The sequence below is a fragment of the Schistocerca cancellata genome, chromosome 2 (genome assembly GCF_023864275.1).
Source record: "Schistocerca cancellata isolate TAMUIC-IGC-003103 chromosome 2, iqSchCanc2.1, whole genome shotgun sequence".
NCBI lineage: Eukaryota > Metazoa > Arthropoda > Insecta > Orthoptera > Acrididae > Schistocerca > Schistocerca cancellata.
The window spans coordinates 864,133,472-864,158,613 of record NC_064627.1 but is presented as its reverse complement, the minus strand read 5'-3'; the positions used below and the strand labels follow the sequence as shown (position 1 = coordinate 864,158,613).

At 40.5% G+C, this 25,142-nt stretch overlaps 1 protein-coding gene across 1 annotated transcript in view; it reads right to left on the bottom strand.

Moving 5' to 3' along the window:
* The window catches only part of LOC126159431 (meiosis inhibitor protein 1-like), a 207,630-nt gene extending 191,659 nt beyond the window's left edge, over positions 1-15,971 (bottom strand). Inside the window, exon 1 of the mRNA XM_049916537.1 lies at positions 15,816-15,971. Coding sequence (XP_049772494.1) covers positions 15,816-15,971 — 156 coding nt within the window. The remainder of the gene's footprint in view (positions 1-15,815) is intronic.
* Positions 15,972-25,142: the final 9,171 nt, after the last annotated feature.

Genomic DNA, 25,142 nt, shown 5'->3' with positions numbered 1-25,142 from the left:
ATCTTCATTGAAATCACCAGCAACCACTATTTCTTTGTTTTTGGTTGTTAAATGGGCCAGTATAGCTTCAAGGTGGTTTACGAACAGATTAAAGTTACCTGCAGGTGCTCGATATACGCTTAATATTATGAAGGATTTTTTGTGAAATTCCACTTCTGTTGCATATGCTTCCATATGCTGTTCTAGGCAAAATTTATGAATGTCTATGTTCTTAAATTTATGACAGTTCCTGGTGAATGTGGCAACTTCTCCTTTGATGAATGTGGCAACTCCTCCTTTCTCCATTTCTGATCTACTAAAGTGAGATGCTAACCTAAACCCTGTAACACTTAAAAGTTCTATACCAGTGGTCACATGATGTTCAGAGAGGCAGATTATGTCAGCTGGGTTTGAAGACTCTAATTCATCTATGCAGATGGTTAACTCATTAATTTTATTTCTCAGTCCTCGAATATTTTGATGCAATAAAGATAGCTGACATTTCACATTGACTGACTTAAAATTGGGTAGAGTTAAAATATCTGCTGACTGTTGAAAATTCTTAACCAATAGCTGTTTATGCTGATGTAATAAGCTAGAATTATGTTTTTTGGTTTCTTTCTCAAACTGAAGGTTTTTCGCAGTTCTAACCTCTCTTAAAATTTGGTTTCTTTCTGTCCTCCCTACCTTAAAAAAGGGTCTTTTCTGAACCCTATAACCACTGGTATTTTACCACTCATGACAGTGCCTCCCACCTTTAACTTTCCTGCTATTTTCCCAGCCAATTTACCCTTCCCCTTCCCGTTGAGGCGGAGGTCATGCCTAGTATAATGCTACCTATTGAGAGAATCAACAGGAACCACATCAATATGTGACCCTGCACCCGACATAAGCAGCTGTTCCAGCTCCAAATTAACCCTTTCATGGATAAAATTCATTTTTTACAGATTTTTAAAATATTAAGGTGATAACAGTTTCTTTTCAGTCCCATTATTATATTTTCACCACCATAATATTTTTTAAGTTCTCCATTTTTTCACACAGGAAGTGGGACGCATATGTCCCATGAACCAACGCAAGATACCTTTTCTGCTGACTGACTGAGTTTGTAATTTTATTTTTTTTAGCCATAAACAGGATTTTGCAGAGAATAAAATAACTACAAATTATACATGCATGTAATCTTTTTATTTGTGTAGAGCCAGTGTAAAAAATATTCATTACATTTCAGTTTTCATGATATGTGATCAATACTTACAAAACTTTACATGCCATGAAACTTGGAAAAACATGGTGTGGCACAGAGTGGTACACCAGAAGCAGTGCAAACAACTTTTGTTCTCTTCTCTTTAGAGTTTGTGCTGCAGAATCTGCATCGCTTCCTAGTGCCACTGTCTTTCGGTACATGTTTGTCTACGTTCATGAGCCAGACGTCATCTGGCACACTAGAGACTCCTCTCTTTGCTGGGAAGAAAGTGGGCATTGATCCCCTCTTTTTCCTGAATGAATACCCATTAATCAATTGTCTTGCTAATCTTTACAAATAATGTCTTCTGGGACACATATGTCCCACTAATTTTATTTCGATTATAAGATAGTACAGTCGCTGAGAAGTACATTACACACTGTATTTGTACAAAAAAATGATTATTATGTTAATAATAAGATGAATTACTTACTTCAGATATCACTGGAAAGTGAGAAATGATGAAATCTGAAGAATGACACAAATAAGTGGCATTGCAGCGGCCATATATACATGCCAGTCAACAAAAGTAGTCACCGCTTCTCTATTGCCTTTGCAGTGCAGTCCTGATTTTTTTCTTAGGTTCAGTACAGTCGTCCCTAGATGGCAGCACCATGCAGGGCTGGGTAACATACATCCTGACACTCGAACCGGCGCTCAAAGTTAGTGGGACATATATGACCCATCAACCACGAAAGGGTTAACTCTCTTGACAGAAGAGTTCAAATGAGGTCGGTCATGGCGCCCAAGAACAGATACAAACTCAACACTAGTATGCTTCGATGCTGATGCAATCTTTGCCAGGTCACACTCTATACTATACCCAGGATCTCTGTCAATACTGTTACCTGCCCCACCCACTATAACCACGGTGTCTTCCCTAGTGAGGTCTTTGCAAACTGATCCTAAATCCTCTGTCACCTGCTCCAGACCAGCACTAGGTTTAAAAAAATTTGTGACCTGGTATTCTGATCCTAGTTCATCCTGCAAAAGTTGGCCAACCTCTTCCATGGGAACTACTGAACAACAACACTTTCTTTCTCTTTACTGATTTCTCTACATTCTTACTTTTTAATTTGCTGCTGAAAGTTTGTTGTGCCCTGTCTACACCTGCAACTGCTTGAAGCTCACCAGCTTCTAACTGAAGCAACAGGTCAAATCTATTTTCCACATTCACCACAGAGCTGTCAGACAAAGTTCTACACCTGTTCCTCCTGTTGCCTGTTGCCACTTCCCACCTCTCTTTACCCTTCTCCCTCCTTAACCTGTCAAGATCTCCTCTGGCCTTGTCCAACTCAGCCTGAAGGGCGGCAATTTTCCCCTCCTGTTCTAGTATCTTCCTATCTCTATTACAAATCCTACAAAACCACTGATGAGTCTCATTTACTTCCCGTATTCCCACACCACTACAGTCACCCATATGGAAAAAACTACAGCACCCATCACACCAATGCCCCGACCTAACAATTCCACGGCAAGTCAAGCACATTTCACTCATGATAAACGTAATAGATTATTAAGAATAAGTCAGTTAAATTACAGATAAACACGAAAATATGGTTCCTTAAATTTGGCCTATACGCAACTGTGTGTAAACTAAAACAACAGTGCAAAGTTTCTGAAACAACAACTTAAACTTTACACTACTTTCCGGAAATGCTAGTTAAATAATGAAGAGGTACACTAAGTTAAATTGCTGGAGAGAGCAAAGAACAACTAAACAAAATTCTATAGATTTGCTGCGGCAAAACGTAAACAGAAAATACGACTGTATGATCTTTTCGCGTTTTCTGCTAGATTACATAAAGAAAAATGAAACCTTTAATGGTACACTTAAAAGGCACACTAATACACCTATTTACCACGTAATCAGTACTAAACTATGTGTTATAATCTAAAATGACTTATCTTTACGAGAACACCAAAACTCACGCTAGTTGCCTGGCTGCAGGGCTGCCAACTCCTTTGTGAAGTACACTGGCATCTACACCATATTAACATGAACAACACAATCACATTGACTTGTGAAAAGTCTTAGTGTCACCAGTAACTAATTATCAGTTTTTGTCCACAAGTTGCATCTGAGACTGAGTCCAAATCATCCCTTCCAAATACAAAATTCCCCATGACATTAACAGCTATTGCCCTTTAAAGTTCAACTCTCCCAAAAATTTCAGTTTACAATAAATGTGCATAATGCTCCCTCCAAGTCCAACTTCAACACTAACAAAAAATTTCTATGTTTAATTATAATGCAGTCTTCTCAAAAACATTCTATTGACATCTTCATTTGTGTGGCCGTAGTGTCCATAACAGAACAAAAATACCCTCAAGAATTCTACTGACTGTTTCAAATTATGTGAATTTCATCAAGTCCTACAGCCAAACACCTCTATTGACATTGACATGTGTGTCCTCAATGAAATACAATCTTTGCTGCTGCAGACAATGAGCATGTAGTTTAAAAAGTACTTCTCCATAGGTGTATAGAAATTCTGGTGCATACCTACCTTAACCGGTTCTCAACATGATAACAGTCAATTCTCTGACGGCATCAACTAGTCTACTGCTGTTCAAAGCCATTAGAGACATGCGAACTTGTTAGAACTACACCATTATTAGCATAATTATTGTCATCACTATCCCAACTTGAACAAATCCTATATATGTCGTAAGAGGTCTGTTCAAAAGTTCTGTAACATCTGTAATTTCACGCCAATGGTTTGTTGGAGTGAAATGTGGTTGACATCCCTGCACACGCCTATGTTTAATGTGTAAATTCTGGAAGTTTCATTGTTGTATGTGTGTTAGTTATTGTTCAGTGCCATATTAGTGGAACATTGTATCTCACATTTTGCAAATTTCAAGATGGCAGAAGTAGAGGAGCAACACATCTGCATTAAATTTTGTGGAACCCTCAAGAAAAGCCTTACAGAGGCACACCAAATGATGCATGAAGCCTGCAGTGATGACTGCTTAAGCCATTATCAATGTTACAAATGGTTCGCACAGTTTAAAAATGGCTGGACAGAAGTTAAAGATGACCTACTACAGAACACCATTTGTGTCTATCAATGATGCTCATGTCAGGAATGTCAACAAAATTGTGCGTGCCTTTCAAACTCTGACTGTCTGAGAGTTTTCAGAAGAATGTAACATTTCAGTTGGGTCATGTCATGAAATCCTCACAGAGTGTCTTGGAATGCATCATGTTGCCACCAAGTTCACCCCACGGCCCGTGAGTCAAGACCAGAATGACTTTCGCCTCAGAATCTGGGAAGAGTTTTTGGATTGCACAAATGAGAATGAGATGTTCCTTAAGAGAAGCATAACTGATGATGAGAAGTGGGTCTACAGTTATGATGTTGAGACCAAGGTTTGGTCTTCACAGTGGGGTCAGTAAATGTTCTCCAAGACCAAAAAAGGCTCGTCAGGTCAGGTCAAATGTCAAAGCCACGCTGATAGTTTTCTTCAACTTTGAAGGATTAGTTCATCATGAATTTGTGCCATTGGGACAAACTGTTAATCGATGGTACTACTGGGATGTGTTGCAACACTTCCGAGAAAATGTGAGAAGGAAATGGCTTGAAATGTTGTGAGACAATTCATGGCTCTTACATCATGATAATGTACCGTCACATTTGTCCCTGTTGGTGCGCGACTATTGCACAGAAAATGAAATCACTGTGGTGCCACATCCTCCATACTTTTCAGACCTGGCCCCTGTGGACTTTTTTTATTCCCAAAAGAATATTCCCTGTTGAAAGGATGAAGGTTTGCAACAATAAACGAGATAAAAGAAAATTCGCAGATTGCGCTTCATACAATCCACCAAGAGGCATACCAAGTTTATCAATTGTGAAAGAGAGTATTTCAAAGGAGACCATGCACAATAACTAAAAGGTAAGCGTAGAAAAATATTGTGGACAAAGTTATGGAATTTTTTGAACAGACCTCGTACATCACGAATATATGCTTCAAAAATACTGTAAATGATTCATTCAGTTTCATAGTTCTATATTTTCCAAAATATTACATGTACAAATGTAATGCCACATGAACATTACTGTAAATTCACCAAGTTTGCATTTTTCATTCTACAAATGTTCTACGATTGACCATCTGGCCACATGATACACACCCAAGGGGTAATCATGTTCATTTCACACCTTAACACCTTATGTAGCAACATTCCATCAGTGGTCATCACAGCAGTACTCATGTGTACTCTGAGCTATTCCGGTGTTCTTGACAGTGGAGTTATGTAGACACGGTCCTTAATGTACCCCCAAAGGAAAGAGTAACAAGGCGTTAGATACAGCGACCTGGGGCCCAAGGGAACAGAGCCACCCACATCATCTTCAACACTAAACCATATCCAGTAATGCAGAAGTTCATCATTAAGGTAGTGACAAACATTGATGCTCCAATGAGGTGGGGCCCCATCTTGTTGGAAGATGAAGTTCTGGAAATCAGCAGTTAGTGCAAATGGCCACAACTGCAACATATCAAGGTGAAAGGCACCTGTCACAGTTTCCTCACAGAAGAGTCACAGCCCATACAGATTCATCTTTGACACCACACAGAAAACATTACCCTTTGGCAAATCTTATTCATGGATCACAATTTCATGAAGATCTTCAGTGCCCCAATGTTTTTTGTTCTTTCCTTGCTTTATCGCCATTATGTCAAGGCACTACACTTGTAACAGCAACAGGGCACGGAGGGTGGGGTGGGGCACAATGCAAATTCAGTGAGTTTATGGTTCTATGCATATATCAGTCATAACACAACATGTAATATTTTGGGAAATATAGAAATTTGAAAACAGACGAATCATTTATAAGAGGGCTATACAGAAAGTAACAGACATTTCAAAATAAAAAAATTAACAATATGGGAAAACCAAATTTTATTATATACACTTTAAACATACATTCTTAAGCTATTTTTCTACACAACTGTTATTCAAATAGAGGCACTTATACCATGGCACAAGTTTTTCAGTACCGCCTCTGTAGAAATCTACTGTCTGGGATTGCAACCACTGGTTTATGCTGGCATACAGTTTGATGTCAGTATCAAAGTACTGTACACGTCTCCATTGCTGAGAAGAGGTGGTAGTTGCTTGGAGCCAAATTCTGCTGTATGGTGGATGATCATACACCTTCCATCCAAAACACCAAAGGAGCTCTTGAGTATGATTGGCTATAGGTGGACATGCATTGTTGTGAAAAAAACAAAACTTTTGGGCTAAGTTTTCCCCAACACTTATTCTTTATTGCCCGCCTTAGCTCTGTCACTTTATGTAAATACTTCTCTGAGTTAATTGTTGTGCTACGTTCAAGGAAATTGACAAGAATCACTTCCTTAGAGTAGCCACAATCTTTCTTGCTGACAGCATTTGCAAACTCTTTCTTGGTTTCTTGAAGGAATTTGTGTCCCCGTTCCACTGACTGCCTTTTCTCTTTCAGAACTGACATGCTTCACCAAAGTCTCATACCCTGTTATGACACAATTAACAACTTTTTTATCATCTTCAAGGTAGGTCATCCTGCAACCAGTGTCTGTTTTTTGTGATCCATTAGGATTTGGGAACCCACCTAGCACAAAATTTGTGGTAACCAAGCTTCTCTACCACAATTTTATGTACCAAACTCCATTAAATTTGCGGAAAATGTCACAAAAGTTCCGTAATAGTGAAACAACGATTTTCACAAATTTTGTTGTTGATTTTCATCACCAATTCATCAGACACAAGGCTAGGCCGACCACTGAAGTCCTCTTCTTAAACACTGGTATGACCATTTTTAATATCAATGCACCACTGCCACACTCACCTTTCATTCATTATTCCTTTTCCATACACATCACAAAGGTCACAATAAATTTCAAATGGTTTGCAGTTTTTTGCCAACAAAAATCTGATCAAGAACACACCTCACAAGTGACAGTATTTTCTATCACAGCACACATTTTAACACATCACATAACATGAAGTAGCAGAGACACAGACCACACGCTACCACTGCTGGATGCGTACTGAGTGTAGGAATGTTATGGTACCAAGATGGTGGCTGTAATACTGCCCACTGCCAAGATAGACCAAAACGTCTGTTACTACCTTGATAGCTCTCATGGTAACCCTATACCTTGAAACTGAAGGAGATAAACTGATTTCAGGACAAAAAGGATGGTATTATGCAATGCCTAAAATTCAAAGTATTAATGAAAGTGTTTCACTCACTGAAGCATCTGGCCGCATTTTTAAATATAATAAAAAATCTGACAGTTAAGCACTCATTTAGTTTAGATGGTGGCAATTTGTTTGCATGATGTATTGCAGCAGTAGTCTGCTTAAGCCATTAACACACACATTAAAAATGGAGAAAATTACTGTTATATCTATTCTTCTTCTTTGTGTTATTGACATAAGGTATGTTTTAAAGTTGAAGATATTACACTGCCTGACAAAAAACTTGAAGCACCCAGAAGTGGAGGAGGAAATGAAATGAATCTTCATGCACTGAGTAGGTATAAGATGTTTTTACTCTAATTGCAAAAAAAAGTCAAATCTACATAGAACTTCATAGTATGAGCCCACTTATCAGTATGATATTGCACAAACTGTGGCCTGGATACATGGACTGATTATTTGGGAAGGTTATCATAAATCCATTGTATCCTCTCCTGATGCATGCTGGCCCTCAACTGTTGCTGATATCCTGCATGCTGAAAGTGGGTTGGATCTGACATCTGAGCTGGTCCCACAAATGCTCTATTGGGGGCAGGCCTAGGATCTTCCTGTTGAAAAATTACACAGAGATAATGTCACGTGAGAAGTAATATATAATGACATAGGATGTCTGTAACCTACAATCATGCTGTAAGAGTTCCCTCAATCATTACCAGCCTTGACCTGAAGTCACACCTGATTGCTACCCACACAATGATGCCAGGAGTGAAGCCAATGAGCCTCTCTAAAACATTAGAAGATGTGACCTCTCCTCTGTTTGCTGCCATATTCCTAGACAATGGTCATCTGGGGTGGTGGAAAACTGTGTTTCATCACTGAACACAATGTGACATCATTTATCAGCAGCCTGTGCTTACTTGTCACAGTTCTAGTACAAACACAGCCATTTGTGATGTGGTGTTAACGACAGCCTGTACGTGGTGTGGTAATTTCCTAGTCAGGTTGCTGCTAGTCTCCAACCAATGATTAAAGATGACTCAGAATGTTGCAAGGTGTTAATTTTTGTTCTCAGATGGCAGGAACAGATGTGAATGGGGTTATGATGTGTTTGGTGCACAATACAATGATCCTCCCTTGGGGTGGTCAATGGATATTGCATGATTTGATCAGATGGTCAAAAGGAGACAAGCAATTAGGCCTCTTTATAACACTGTCAGGTTCTAATAATGGTGTCTCACATGATTATGAAGCATCTATGTGTCTTCAAACTGATCACTCATCATCTGACACTGTTCATGCCCCTTTTATACCCTACCCGGCCTTGCAACAACACTGAACACAAACAACACTAATGCACTTTGATGGCTGTTCTACATGTTACAAAGAATTGCTACTCTAATCATTTACATACCCACTACTTCACTTCTTCTGTCAGGCAGTTTACATTATCAACCAGTGCCCCGCAGCTTTTCCAGCAATAACAATGTCTACGGAGGTTTTTGCAAATAGTACTTATTGAAAATTCTTTGAGATACTCTCTGAATGATGAGAGAACATTTGATTAATAATAATAACATTTCAGTGTACAGTATTCCAGGAATGGAAATGACTACAGTACTTCTATTCCAACTTTTACAGAAACTGTAAAAAGAAAAGTATTATGATAGCTGCTGTTTGCAAATAAATGTAATAAATTAATCTAATGAGTCACTAGAACTTATTACCCTGATTCAAGAATATGATTTTAAGCTTAACATAAGTAATTTTATTAGAAAAAAAGAGAAAAAGCAGCCTAGATAAACTACATTGTGATTAATTATGCGTCTTTTATAACATGAGAAAATTCTGCTTTGATTTCCATATTTCAGATCATGAAGCCTTATTGAGTTTCCAAAAATAATTGATTTAGGTATTAAGAAAGCATGCATCAACATATCTACATCTACATCCATACTTCGCAAGCCACCTGACGGTGTGTGGCGGAGGGTACTTTGAGTACCTCTATCGGTTCTCCCTTTTATTCCAGTCTCATACTGTTCGTGGAAAGAAAGATTGTCGGTATGCCTCTGTGTGGGCTCTAATCTCTCTGATTTTATCCTCATGGTCTCTTCGCGAGATATTTGTAGGAGGGAGCTATATACTGCTTGACTCCTCAGTGAAGGTATGTTCTCGAAACTTCAACAAAAGCCTGTACCAAGCTACTGAGCGTCTCTCTTGCAGAGTCTTCCTCTGGAGTTTATCTATGATCTCCGTAATGCTTTCGCGATTACTAAATGATCCTGTAACGAAGCGCGCTGCTCTCCGTTGGATCTTCTCTATCTCTTCTACCAACCCTATCTGGTATGGACCCCACACCGGTGAGCAGTATTCAAGCAGTGGGTGAACAAATGTACTGTAACCTATTTCCATTGTATTCAGATTGCATTTCCTTAGGATTCTTCCAATGAAAATTTTACATGTTCCTTGAAAAGGTTCTGCAGATTTTTAATAAAAGTTTGTTGCCACAGGTCATGCTTTAAAAATAAATAAATAAACTGAGGTGAGTGTTCCGAGTCTTTCGTGGTGGCATGTCTGCATTAAAACCTTCTCAGTGTAGAAGCCACATCACTTAGAAGAAAAGATTTAATCTTCTGAAGGCTATCTCCACCGTCATCAAGTGCTGCGGCAGTCAGTGACTTTTACTCCTCATGATGATGGTGGACACAGCTAACAAAATCTCAAGTGTTTTATTGAAAGTGGCATGGCTCATAAGCTGAGAAGATTTTAAACTAAAGTGAATTATCAGTGCCATACTAGTGTCAACTGAAATGTAATAATAATGATAGTTGTAAAGACAGTAAAAGATTTGACATAAAAATTAGTCAAAGACAGTCAGATCAGACATCAAATCTGAATTTACTGTTGTAACTGGCAATGCAGATACCTTCAAAATTAAACTAAGTGACAGTTTCATGGCAAATCCTTACAAAATTCAGAATATTTCAATGACTTCCTTATGAAGTCTTAAAAACAGATATTACAAGAGGTCGTCAAACTAATGTCAACAATATTATGAATATTATTACTATTATAGTATTGTATAACTACTGCTCACTGTAAATACAACATGTTGAGTTGCAGACAGGCACAACAAAAAAGACTGTTACACATTGAGTTTTCGGCCAAATCCTTCTTCAGGAAGGAAAACATGCATACATTCACACAAGCAAGTAGACATGATAGCTATCTATGGCCACAGCAGCCGGAGATAGCAGCCATGAGTGTATGGGGTGTGCTTGCTAGTGTGAATGAGTGTATGTTTTCCTTTCTGAGAAGGCTTCAGCTGAAAGCTCAATGGGTAACAGTCTTTTCCCTGTGCATGGCTGCAGCTCAACATGTCATCTTTATGTTGAGTAGCAATCTTTCCTTTTCATAATATTCTTGATTTCCAACCTGGTCTTTCCGTTGTTTGTATCAAATTAATGTGCTTTAGTCAAGAGGAATATAAAATTCTAACTAAATTTGAAAGAACTGAAGTAGACAATGATAAAACAGTAGTGAGCAAATATGAATTTGACCAGATTGGTTGGAATGGGATGAGATAGCTACAAAAAATATTAACCCATTTGCACACAATGAAGCATACAGCTGTCATAATAGTTCTGTTTATTGCAGTACAATGATGGATACACCCATCACGGCTTGGATCACCCATCACAGTTCTGAAGACTTTCTGTAGCTCACTGCTTTCTGTAATAGTTCTGCAGCCATACCGTTATTTGCATGTTTGTTAAACTGAGGCATTAATTTGAGCTGGTATGCATTTAATCAGTCTTTCGATATCTTAGTAAGTGACAACACATCTCATCCCTACAAAGTAGAAACCTTGGGAATTCTGAAATTTTTTTTGGAATAATGTGATTTTAGTACATTCAAGTAGCCTACAATAATTTGATACATTGATAAGTGATGAAAACAATAGGATTTTGGATGACAAGGAAACTGGAAGTACATAGCAAAGCATGGTGACACAAGAAATGTGCTGATGCAACAACAAAGGAGGTTGCAGACTTATGAGAAGATATGTCAAGGAAAATATCTCCTGGAGATAGGACTGTTAAATTCAAGTATAATTTGCCGCATATTTAACCCAGCACACAAGCAGGAGATGTCAACAACATTCCCGCTAATGTGGCAGAGCAGCTCTTGGAGAACATTAACTCTCCCAGTCTACACTTGTAAGGGATCACCAAGCAAGGCACAAGGCTTCAAGCCAGACACTAGGGACAATTTCCAGTGGAAATAACTCTGACTGAGAAGAAACCTGCTCTCCCTAGAAGGCCCAAAATTTGCTATGATGAAGGGCCTCTTGGGCAAACTTGTTTCCAATGTAACATATGTAAAGCTGCCTTTCAGGTAAACACATGGTTCACAGTATCCATACATGTCTAAACTATGTCTGAACATTTATGTCAAATGATAAACAATTCATGATGTATCTAAACAATGGAACAGTGTGGGAATGATTATGGTGTTTTAACTCCTTAGAACAAGTACATTTCTTCATAATAACCTTGTGTATGTGAAAAACAAATTATATGGTACAAATAATTGTATTACCATGACAAATATATTCTCAAAAAATCATACATAAATGGTTTAAATCAGTTTCTAATATAACTGTCTGAGTTCTGTCTGGGTGATGGAACTTAATCGTTAATGTAATCTTAGATTATGTACACTTTTATTCTTTCCATTGCCTGAAGATTCTTCTACTTAATGGGATCCACAAAATTAGTAACTGAATTGCACATTCATTGTGATGTGTATTTTTCAATAAGCACTTGTAGTGGAATCTATGTAATAACAATTTTTGCAGTGTTATCAATGGAGAAAACTAGAAGAAAATGCCATTATCCTTGCAGAACTACAACCAGAAATATCAGCTTTGGAGAAACTGGCTTAACTTAGATTTCTTCAGCAGGCAAAAATCAAACAATAGAAAATCCAGGATGGAATGTAACTAATGAAGCAACTGAATTACATTCTCCGCCGGGGTTTTAATTACCTATTGTCGTGCCGTGAAATGAGAAATGTCCTGCCCACTATCCTTCCCACCCCTCCTACAGTGGTATTCTGCTGTCCACCGAACTTCCACAATATACTCATCCATTCTTACACAACCCCTGCTCCCAGTCCCTTACTTCATAGTTCATACTCCTGTAATAGAATTAGATGCAAGACCTGTCCCATACATTCTCCTACCACCACCTACTCCAGTCCAGTCACTAAAATCACCTATCACATCAAAGGCAGTGCTACCGGTGAAACCAGTCATGTGACTTACAAGCTGCAACCACTGTGCTCCATTCTATGTAGGCATGACAACCGACAAGCTGTCTGTCTGAATGAGTGGCCACCAACAAACTGTGGCCAAAAAACAAGTGGACTACCCGTTGCTGAACATGCTGCCAAACATGATATCCCTCATCTCAATGACTGCTTCACAGCCTGTGCCATAAGGATCCTTTCCACCAACATCAGCTTTCCTGAATTTTGCACGTGGGAACTTTCCCTGCAATACATCCTCTGTTCCCATAACCCTCCTGGCCTCAACCTTCATTAGTCACTGTCCTCACCCATCCAGCGTCCTTCCTGTTCCCATTCCAGCCGTACACAGCCATCATTTCACTGCCACACTCAGTCTTTTAATTTCTTTTTATCCCCCTACTTTCTGCTACTTACTCCCCCCCCCCCCCCCTTCCCACCTTCTCTCCTGCCCTCCGTCTAAACTGCAGCACTTCACAGTCCGTCATCCCCCTCCCATACTACCCCCCCCCCCCCCCCCTCTGCCCCAGCCTCCTCCTTACCCTCCACCCAGTCACCACTCCCATCATGCACTGGTGCTGCTGCTCGCAATATGCTTTCAGTTGGCTGAGACTGCAGACGTGTGTGCAAGTTGTGTTTGCATGAGTGTGTGTGTGTGTGTGTGCGTGTGTGTGTGTGTGTGTGTGTGTGTGTGTGTGTGTGTCTATTGCTGACAAAGGCCTTAATGGCTGAAAGCTATAACTGTGAGAATCTTTTTGATGTGCCTATCGCGACACACCCATTAATTAGCAATATTAACAATGATTAATCACACCTAACCACAACCAACAACATTATGGTATAATAAAAACGAGTGCTTCATTTTCTAAATAGTTTGTATGATAAAAATGGCAATAACATCAACTGATTTTCTCATTAACTGCAAAAAATAAGCAATAAATATTATCAGAACAATCAATATGAATGTAAACTGTTTACAAATGTTAAAGATTTACTGTTTGGTCACAAATATGTAATGCATTGTTTGATGCAGGCTTAATGGGAGAAAGCAAACAAACTGTTTCCTTAGAAAGTTTACGAAGAGAATTTTTTACCTGTTTTGAGACATTTCTGGACAGTAATGTCGCTTTAATTACTTTGAGGTAGCTGTTGTCAACAATGTGAGCATTTGTGGTCCTGGAAACATCCATCTGTAACAGATAACAGGAATATAGACGTCCTTCAGTATCATACACCACGCCACAAAAAGTTATGGTCAAAGTTCCAGGAAACTTTTCTCACAAGCAAAGGAAGAAAATATGCTATAAGAACAGGAGTCTGGAAAAGCCTTATTTTCACAGTAGAGCTCAGTTTCTACAACTCTTTAACACATTAATGATCTACTTTGAAATGAAGCCTCATCAGTGAACAATGCACCTGCACTAAAGTGAGGGTTGACACAATGCTGAATGAAACATTCGAAGAAGTGCACCCATGCAGGAAAATCAGCTTCTGATAGTGCCTGTACATGCTATACAAGTACGGAGGCAGCAGGTTCTCATGTAGCACTCTCGAGATAGTCTTGTGGTCAACATTACTTGTCTTATGATGACACTAGGGTTGTAGTAAACTGAACAAAGAAGTGCTTCCTCCAGCTGAGGTGTCCTCATCCTCCCTGGCCTCCCCCAGTTGCAAGTATCAAACAGCCTGTCTCCCTAAGACAACAATCAATTGCTTCAAACATCGTCCTGTCGGGGTCTGTCATTCTGGAAACCTCTGCCGACACAAATGTCGAAAGCCACAGCCATTACCGTCTGCCAATCCATACAGCAAATGGGCATCTGCTAGTTCTGCATTTTAGTAAACTTCTGGTGCACTGTACTGGAAATTATGTTCATGATAGACATTAAACATCTGATGTGATATGCTTGATGTTAGTAGATCAATGAAGTCAGTTGCACATCAACAAAAGCAATGAAGCGAGTGAGATGTCAACATTACCTTTGTTCAATTGGAACAACAAAGACTGACAGTGAACTTAAGAGTTACAACTTACTGCACATTCCAATTAAACAACATAAATAAGAGGATATTTTGAAAATTTCATGGACGAAAACATTTCATGTAATGCTGATACATTCTGTTTCTGTGTTTCCCATGATAAATGTGACTATGAAGATAAGTAGAAAATGAGTTCTAACACGGAAATAAAACATTTCTGGTCTCATGCAACACATTTCATTCCTCAATGTATGACGAATGCTTCCTGAAAGTTTGGCAATACGTTTTTGTTACACCCTGTATTGACAGAGAGATGGCTTATCCAACTGTTTAAGAAAGCAACTGGAACACTCAAACAAACATTAGCAAATTGCAAATAAGAACAACAAAGACAGCACAACTTAAAAATAATTTGTTGTATTTTAGGTGGATTACCCCCCCCCCCCCCTCTCCAACATCCTTTTTCTGCCATAATTATTAATCCACAACATACAATTACAGAAGCAAACAAGGTCAAATGCGATACTTCAGGCACAAAAACTTAAACCAAGATGGAATTTTTTTCTGTAAGTGAAAGTTGGTATGTGTTAAATTTGAAATAAAATAGACCTAACTTGAGAAATTGTAGAAACAACATGTGGCAACATGGCAACATCTTTATTATTGTTTTATTACTGCAAGGTGACAACGATTACCGAAAGAACTGTGTGGGTACATAGAACCAGTTGCTCTAACCCCCAATAATATTGTTGCATTGCTGCCCTACCACAGCAAGAACAACTGTATCTTTGCCAGATCAGTCCTCTGCAGTACGCGCTCTATGCTACATGCATTGTGTATACGCTGTGAGAGTAAAAGTATTCATAGTAAGTGACAGGAGTTCAAGTGATTATTTCTTGTGGTAATTATCATGCCCGCTCTCCCTCTATCTACAGTGGTGACCCCAACGTGATGTGAGCATGCAACCAGCTCCGGCACCAATGTCATCACCAGTTGCATCCACAGCCAACTCAGGCCGACCTGCACACCAGCCGTGCCCACAGAGACCAACGCGTAGCGCTCACTGCGCAGCACCCAGCCAACCAAAAGTCACCGAGCTGCTCTGACCTCAGCCAAGCCCTTCCACGTCATGCTTGCAGCAGCTTCGCAAGACTCCGCTGCAGCAAGGCACCAACAATCAGATACCACAGTTGACCCAGGTGCCGTGTTTGTAGCAGAATGTAAATAACTACCTGCTGCATTCACACCCGGCTGTTGACTCATGCCTAACTGTAACAACAGTTCAACCGGCCAGGACGCTGCACCTAATGCGCTGCACCACCCCTGCTGGTTCCACGCATGCTTCGGTGCGGACGCATGCCACTGCCGTCCACCCTGCAGCTACCCAAACTAGTACAGTGGCTGACATAGGTACATCAGGTCACTTCCCTGCTTCAAGCACCTCGCTGTGAAACATGACAACACTCATTTTGTCTTAAGTTTACATTCTAATGGAGCACTGGTCTTCGTCTACGACAACCATCTTAGAGCGTTCTTCCTAATCGATACAGGCCACGACATTAGCATGCTGCCACCTCAGCTGGCACCTGGAAAACGTATACCACCTGCTATACAACTATGCACTGAGAATGATTCAGTGATTCCCGTGATAGGCACAGCCTCTATTACAGTTAAACTGGACAATCACACCCCTCGCCATGGTCATTTTCTTGGTCGACACCATAGAGGCAGTGTTGGGTGCAGATTTTTTGAGGCATTAGCATCTTCTGCCAGACCTGGGTACGGTCTTACTACCACATTGTGATTAACACATGCCGATCAGTGGAGTAAACAGTGACCACCTACTGACGTATGAGATTCCGTTAAAATGGCAGGCATTGTTCAAGGAGTTTAAAATCGCCACTACTGCATACACCGACTTCCGCCGCACCAGTGCCACCTCACGAGCAGCTAATGAAGACCTCTACAACTGCTGCTCGAAGCTCATGCCACAATTGCACATCACACAGCAACAACTGTCATCCCACCAGCAACAACAAGAGCCGCCCGTCAAAGACATTGCCCGGCCTTCAGAATCACAGGTCAGTCCAGTGCCTCTTACTTCTGGTGACAATGCTCCTGTGAGTGTGCCGTGCAAAAACAGTGATATTGCTCTCGCAAGCAGGTCGAGGATAAACAATGTCACCTCCGTGAGTGGATCATGTGCCTCATGTGCTACTCCACACAGTCCCAAACTAGGTTAACCTCTTACGTGATGGTACTGTACACAGAATTAATACTACTACCAGTCCAACACTGGCCCCACTGCCTCACCCCTCACAAACTAAGGCGGCCAAGGCCGTGATCAAGACTCTGAGGGCACCATCAGGTCATCAGGCAGTGTGTGGGCCTCACCAATTACTATGAGAATGAAACAAGATAAAATGTGGTGCCTGTGCGGGGGCTATAGACATTTGAAGGCATGCACCATCGCTGATAGTTACCCCATGCCCAATAGTCAGGACTTCTAATTACACCGTTTGGCCCATATGAATTCCTCTTTATGCCTTGTGAAATAAAGGATGCAGCCCAGACTTGGCAACTGTTGACTGATGGCTTGTTTTTTACCATGCCCTTTTGCACTTCTTACTTGGACGATGTAATTATATTCTCACAAACAGCTCACAATCATGAGTAACACCTCCAAGTGGTATTTGACAAACTAGCACAGCATGATGTGTGGTCTACGAGGACAAATCCCAACTCCAGCAAAAATGTGTTACATTCATAGGCCACCTCGTCAACACTTTGGGCATCCACCCCACCCCCGAAAATATAGACCAAATCCATAACTTACCACCCCCAATAGACTATCAAGAGTTGTGCCATTTTTAGGGCTAATTAATTTTTACCAACAACACAGCCCCCATGTCACAGAAACGCTTATGCCACTCACAGAGTCATTCCACGGTAAGAACACATCAGGCAAACGTTAAGCTCACTTGGACTTCTGATATGCAAGCAGCTTTTGGGAACACCAAAACCGAGCTTGCTCAGACCATCACCTTGGCACTCCCATCACCGGACGCCTGTGTGGTTATAACAGCCAATGCCAGCAACTGGACGATTGGACAGTGCTACAACAGGAAATCCCCACTGCAACCCAAACCCTATGGTTTATCTCAAGGAAACTTACCAACTCCCAGGAAATGTGGTCAACCTACGATCATGAGCTTTTGACAATAGACAAGGCAGTTCGGTACTTCCGAGATGACACTGAGGGCCGGCTGCTTATTATCTATATAGACCACCGTGCTGTGGCTGACGCTATTAAAAACCCGCCAGCCAATATCTCCCCTTGACGATTCCACCACCTGGACTTGATTTCACAATATACTATGGACGTCCACTATGTATGGGGAGCAGAAAACATGGTGGCTACTACTTCTCACAGCTCGCTGCCACATCATCACACCTTGACTTCGACCAACTACTGGAGGCACAAGCAACTGACACCAACCTTCAAAACCTCCTATCTGGACACACAACAGGCCTCCAGCTCAACCAGCGCACTATTGCAGGCACAACCAAACTAGTTTGGTGCGATGCATCCCATGGGAAGCAACAACCAGTCATCCCACAGAACTTGAGGATGACAATTTTTGATCTTCTCCACAACTTGTCTCACCCTGGCATATGCCCGACACTGAGACTCATAACTGAATGTTTCGTTTGTACTAACATTAAATGGGACTGCGCTATGTGGACGAGAGCCTGCATCCAATGCCAACGGCCCAAGACAGGGCATCATGCCCAATCACCCTTCGGGAAATTCCCCATCCCGAAGGGCAATTTCCAACATGTCCACATAGACCTGGTGGGGTCATTCCCAGATTCAAACAAATACAAGTACATCTTGTCAGCCACAGACAGGACAACTCAATGGGTGGAGACTATACTTCTGACTGATATCTCGGCCGACACCATCACCCAAGCTTTCATCACACTATGGATTGCACACTTTTGTTGCCCAGAGTCCCTGACAACTGACCAGGAATGACAGTTTGAGTCAGCCTAAGTCTCCGAGCTCTGCCACCTCTGTGGGTGGCACCAGTTCCACACGACAGCCTACCATCCTCAATCCAATGTACTTGCGAAACGGTAGCACCACAGCCTCAAGACAGCGCTTGTCTGCCATGATCAGGAATAGACGGAGGCCCTTCCGTGGGTGCTGCTGGGCATACAAGCTGCCTACAAAGAATATCTGAACAACTCACTAGCAGAGGTGCTCTACAGGGAACCAATCACCCTCCAAGCAGAGTTTGTATCACAAACCACCGACCCCATGGATGACAACCTGCCGGACCAAGTAAAACATGTCAGGGACCAAATCCGCTGTGTCGGCATGCCACCACTGTCCCACCATGCCAAACCAACCATCTTCATGCATAAGAATCTCCAGTCGTAGTATACACATGTCATGCTCAGGACTGACACCGTCAAGCCTGCCCTCCACCTTGTGTGGAGTGGCCTGTACAAGGTGTTGAAAGGAGGACCAAACACTTTTGATATCTTGCAAGCTGGAGAAACAACAACAGTGTCACTGAACCGCCTAAAATCCGTGTGGACTTTAACGAACACACCCAGTGTTTACCTTCCACCAGTCCCAGCTCCAGGCCCCTCACACCAATTTACAGTCGGCCTAGACCTGCGAGACTACCTCCCAGAAGACGTTTCTGTAACTCTGCAGGACTCGCTATTTGTGGTTATGGCCAAATTTGACAAAAGACAGTCGGGCTAAAGCATGGTCTCGAGATTATTGAGCACTCCATGCCCCTCCCGCCCTTGATCAACACAGCTGGTCTGAAATCCAGTCTTTCTTCGGATGGCTACCTGCTTGCATTGGCTCAAAAGAGCTTCATAACGACAACTGACACCCCGGACACCATTGCCAGTGGACTGGCAGCCTGACCAAAACCAGACGATGTACTACAAGCCACCAACACCTCAACGGACACCACCACTGCCATTGGCACTGCCACAGATGTCATGGGCTGCCAGACATTTATGGATGTCCAGGCACCTGGCAGACTACGATATGTTGGCTCTTATCATCGACAGTAGGACAACACATCACAACGTATACCAGTCACCGTGCTCCGCACTTCTGGGGGCGAGATCTGTGGGGATGTAGAACCACTGGCTCCCTCGCCCCCCCCCCCCCCAATATCACTGCCGTACCACAGCAAGAACAAGTGTATCTATGCCAGGTCAGCCCTCTGTCGTAAGCGCTCTATGGTACATGCATTGTGTATATGCTGTGAGAATAAAATATTCATAGTAAGTGATGAGAGTACGAGTGACTATTTATCATCGTAATTACCATGGCTGCTCTCCCTCTACCTACAACTGTTTGGGCAGCTCCACTTTAGGAAGATTTCTTATCGGCAAGTTTTGAATAACTTTGAAAATTAAGCTTTTTCTACTTACATACAGAATTTTAGCTACATGTGCATTTAATTTATTTGTCATTGTTACTTCATATTATACCTCACATTGGAACTTTAATTATCATGGTTTAAGTGTCCCATTCCATCACAGAAAAAGTGGATTTTTTGTATTACACTGAGACAATTAATATTTATTCAGTGCTGTTTGGTGTGGTATGTGATCTTTATGTGATAACATAACAGCAACCAACCTCAAATAACATAACACCATAACACTGGAGAAAGCTTTTAATAACTGTCACATTCCATCACAGACCAGTATCTGTGGATCACTAAGCTCAACATAGCATTTTTTTTTTTGCCAGTTATCCACTGTATGTGAGACTATGGGTAAAACTGCAGCAGAAAGACAGAGAGACAGAAGAAAGCATTTGAAAGAAAATATTACATAATGTCGGTGGTACAAAGAAAAGGACAGGCGAAGAAAGTGTGCTGAGCCAGCAAAGAGACAGAAAACTCGCACTAAATGTGAATCAGCAGTTTTAAGGGAGAAGGAGAAAATCTGAAAGAGAGAGTGTAAGAAAAAACTAAAAGAGAAGAAGATAGATCCTGCAGGAGTTCATTCACCTTCTCATGTTGCACCTGCTTATTCCATCCCTCAAACTAAAGCACAGGCTGTCAAAAAGTCATTGAAGTCACTTCCTGGAAGTCCAAGGAAAATTCGCTGTGTGATCACAGAACTCGCCAATGCTCATCGTGTCTCCATAGCCGCAGAAATAAAACAGCAACAGAATAGCAATGTCCTGTGTGAGATTAATGATTTAGTAAAGCAATTTTACCAAGAGGATTATATACCACTGCAATCTCCAGGGAAGAAGGATGATGTGACAGTAAGAGCAAATGAAGAAAAAGAAGAATTTCAAAAGAGATTTGTGTACACCAGAATTTCAGACATTTATCAAATATTTAAAAAGGAAAACACTGATAACAAAGTACAGCAATCAAAATTTTTTTCAATGCAACCAAAATATGTTCTTCCAATCAGTGAAATACCTCATCACAGCTGCTTGTATCACAATAATGAGAACATCAATTTACTCTTGACTGTTCTATGTGGGTATAAGAAGGATATTCCTAAAACATCATCAGAGCTAATCACTACATTACCATACAACCCTAACAATGAAATCTGCATGTCAAGCACGTGTGAAGGTTGTATCAGAAATTTACTCAGTCAGCTTAATTCCTTAACAGATGACACAAATGACTTAGGGTGGTTTTTTTTTGGAAAAATGTTGATGGAAAAGTTGAAAAAGTTCTGAAGGAAAACACTGTCTCTGAAGTACTTGAAGAACTTTTTTAAAAAAGTACCCCAGTTCTCACAACACTGCTGCTTGGTGAAAACTCAGTGTACATATTTTCAAGAAAAGAAAGGTGGTGTAGATGGTAAAGAAATCTTAGTACAGATCGATTTTGTCAAAAATTATACTGCCAGATTTCAAAACGAAATTCAATCTGCATACTGAAACTCTCAACAGAGAGCAGTTGCCTGGATAAGTCCTGGAATGGTACAAAGTTTTGCAGTTGTTAGTAACTAAATGCAAGACGATAAATATGCTGTCAACACATTTCCCTTCGAAGACTGATCTCTGTAATCATGGAAACTTACCCAAAGCCATCAAGAATCAACATTTCTTCAGATGGTGCAGCAAGCCACTTTAAACAGCGTTATTTTCTCTGATATTTACGTACCTTCAGGAAGAGTTCAGAGTTCTGTTAAGAAGGAACTTTCTACCTACAGGTCATGGGACGGGCAGTGTTGATGGTGTTAGTGGGAAACTGAAAAGATTAGTGTGGCACTTGGTATTAGGTGGAAAACATCTGGTTACCAATGCAGAGTCTTGTTACTGATGTACTAAGGAAGTGTCAAAATCATTGGAGATTACATTTTTTCTATAGATGAAGTGGATCAACAGAAGCCACAATTTGATGCCAGTGTTAAAACACATTCAAGTGTTACCTGACTCTCACTTTAAAAACTACACTGAAGTTGTATCCCCATATAATGTGATTTGCAATGAGCATGCTTCATCCAAAAAAAGTTTCAACTTTATGATGGTCAAGTGTGTCCAGATTGAAATATTGGAAGTACATTAAAATGTTCACGTAGGTGCTATTGCAGTTGGGTCATTCCATGTCAGTTCAACCAGGGGCTCCAGCTCATAGTCTCAGATTTGACTGAAATTCAGTACACTAATTCTACCATGTGTGGAATACTCATGTACGAAGTATTAGTTTCCCCTGCCAATTAGTTCCACAATTATGGCTTGTGAAAGAAGGTGGTGTAACCCGGAAATTGCAACCCGCATTTGGCAATCTTATCTTCAGACCCAACTTCAAGTCTTAATAAATTTGAAACTATTCCACACAGTTGAGTGAAATTTTTACAACCCAGTAACATCCATTTAGAGAACACACTCCATGAATCAAAACACCAACAACATATTTCTGAGAGAAAATAAAAAATTCCAAAATGTAATTTAAAAAATGTAATATGTTAAAAGGTACATATTGTAGGTGCCCTCTATGCCAAATATAATTCACTCAAAAAGGGTATAAATTTTTTTGTGGTAAGCTTAATGTGGCCTAAACAAACACAGAATCATATCAGTCACAAAAACTGAGTTACATGCACATGAAAATACAAAAATTTGAAAAATTACCTGAACAACATGGATTTTCGAAGTGTGGTAGCACAAAATGGACAAGTGGTATCCAAGCACACTGCATAAGTAGACCATAATGATATATAACTCAAAATTTCAGCATGTTATTGCAAGACATTTGTGTACAATGGAAGTTGACAGATGTATTTGGTGATGAGGCCATTGTTCCACAACACAATTTTGTAAAAACATATTGTAAACTGTTCTGCCTCTTCTTATCCTCTCCCACAACTGTTTAATCACTAAGCAACAACATATAGACAGATTAACACAACCTATCATTAATGTTTACTGCACCTTAACTGCTAAAAACCAGTCAATTGTGCTTTGAACAGAAGTTCTCCCACACTTTAGCTACTGTACTCTGTACATTGAGTGGCAAATTGTACTGTCTTCCTGACACTGTGGTAGGAAGTGGAACTCTCACAAGAATATGTTCAAAAGGAATTCAACACCTGTCTGCCAAACGTGGCCAATGAAATGATCTTGCTGGTCCTGCTGGTGCCATGAAGTTTACAAATACATCACCTTCTGCTTCACAGCACTCTGCGACACATCCTAAGTACCATTTGTCATCATAAACAGTGATAACATAGCAACCTGGTTGTATGTTTCTGCTTTTGCTTCTGAATCCTGAGTCAGACACACTGTGAAGACACATGTTGTGCATGATCCTATAGTTATAACTGTACAGACTGCTCATCTGCACATTGTCAGAGTCTTCTGGAGAGAAGTGATGATGGCTCCTTGTGCCTGCAGCAGTTTTAACGTGTTCTAGTCTGCTTTTTAGCAACTCTTCGACTGATTTCACCTCATCTTTCGAAACATAGAATGATTGTATGCCAGAGACATTTTTCTGTACCCAGGTAAATAATTGAAGAGGTGTTAGAATGTGACTTTCTGTAGGGTGCTGCAGACTAGCTCGTGATGCGATGCACTTAATGGTGGTAGCACCAATACCATCACATACATTTTTACCATGACTTGTTGCGAAAAAATTCCATTCTGCGTGAGTCTGAAAATCATGGTAATGCATGCATAAATTTTTGAGATTTTTACAGTTTTTGTACTGACTAGCTGCCCCATCACTGAAGTATTTCACAAAATATAGGCTATGTGAGGCAGCTTGTTTTTCACATATGCCATGACAGTGTGAATGTGAGCATGAAATGTAATGGCATCATGAATTAAACAGTCACTAAAAATGCACAGGTTCATGACAGACACATCACCTGATTCACCTCTATAGTAAATCGCAAATGGCTGGAGAGTTGCTTGGCTGTTGTCCCAATGATATCCTTGGATGGCATCTTGAACTATAAATGCATAATTTTCAGAAAAGTCTAGTATTATTATAATTTCATCTTGTTTCAAATTATCCTTGCAAAACTGGAGGTAAGCCGATTGTGCTGTTGCTGTGAAGCTGTGTGCGATCAGTTTGTCCGTTTTTTGACAACATTTCAACAAAATCTTCCACTGTACTTTGCTTTGTTTCAAGACTTGTGCGATCCATGTGTGTCCATTGTTTATAAGAAACAAGTTCACCATCATCGATAAGGAGTTCACCGTACAGTTTCTTATTCATGTGCGCTGCAAGATTTGCCTTACCAGGACACTTTTCACACCTGTGTATTATGCACTGGTAGGAACTGATGTCACACACTAGCAGCTTCATTGCACCTTTGTAATCCAGACCAGAATCCTTTCTAGCAGCAAACATTAGCTTAGCATTTTGATGGGTCTCACATACACAAACATTGTGTGTGCCCCTTGCACTTTCAGGCACAACCCATTTTGGCCAAAGATTGAAAAAAGATGATAAACCTACTTTGGTATTGGGATACTTTTCCTTGAATTCTACATATAGTTCTGATATGTTGCATAGCAACATTCTTTTTTGCATCTGTACACGTACATTTCCCATTTTCACCGTTACATAGTCTTTTTTTCCCGGCATTATTCAGCTGTAGTCATTATTGTCATAAAACTCTGACACTAGCACCTTTATTTCTGAACTCAATTGCTTACCCTGAGCCTGATGAAGTTGTGGAAGCACTCCTTGCGTTGCTTTTATTTTCCTAGCTTGCTTTACCATATATGTAGAAACACTGAATTCCTTTGCAGTGTAGTCAATAGACCAGCTGGAAGGTGCAAGGGTAAGAAAAGCTACTTTTTTTCTGGGGTGTGGATATGGCGCATTTTTCTTTCAAATCATGCACAATTTTGTCCAAATCAGAGCATTTCTGGCATGATTTCTGTTCCTTTGGAGCAGATACTTC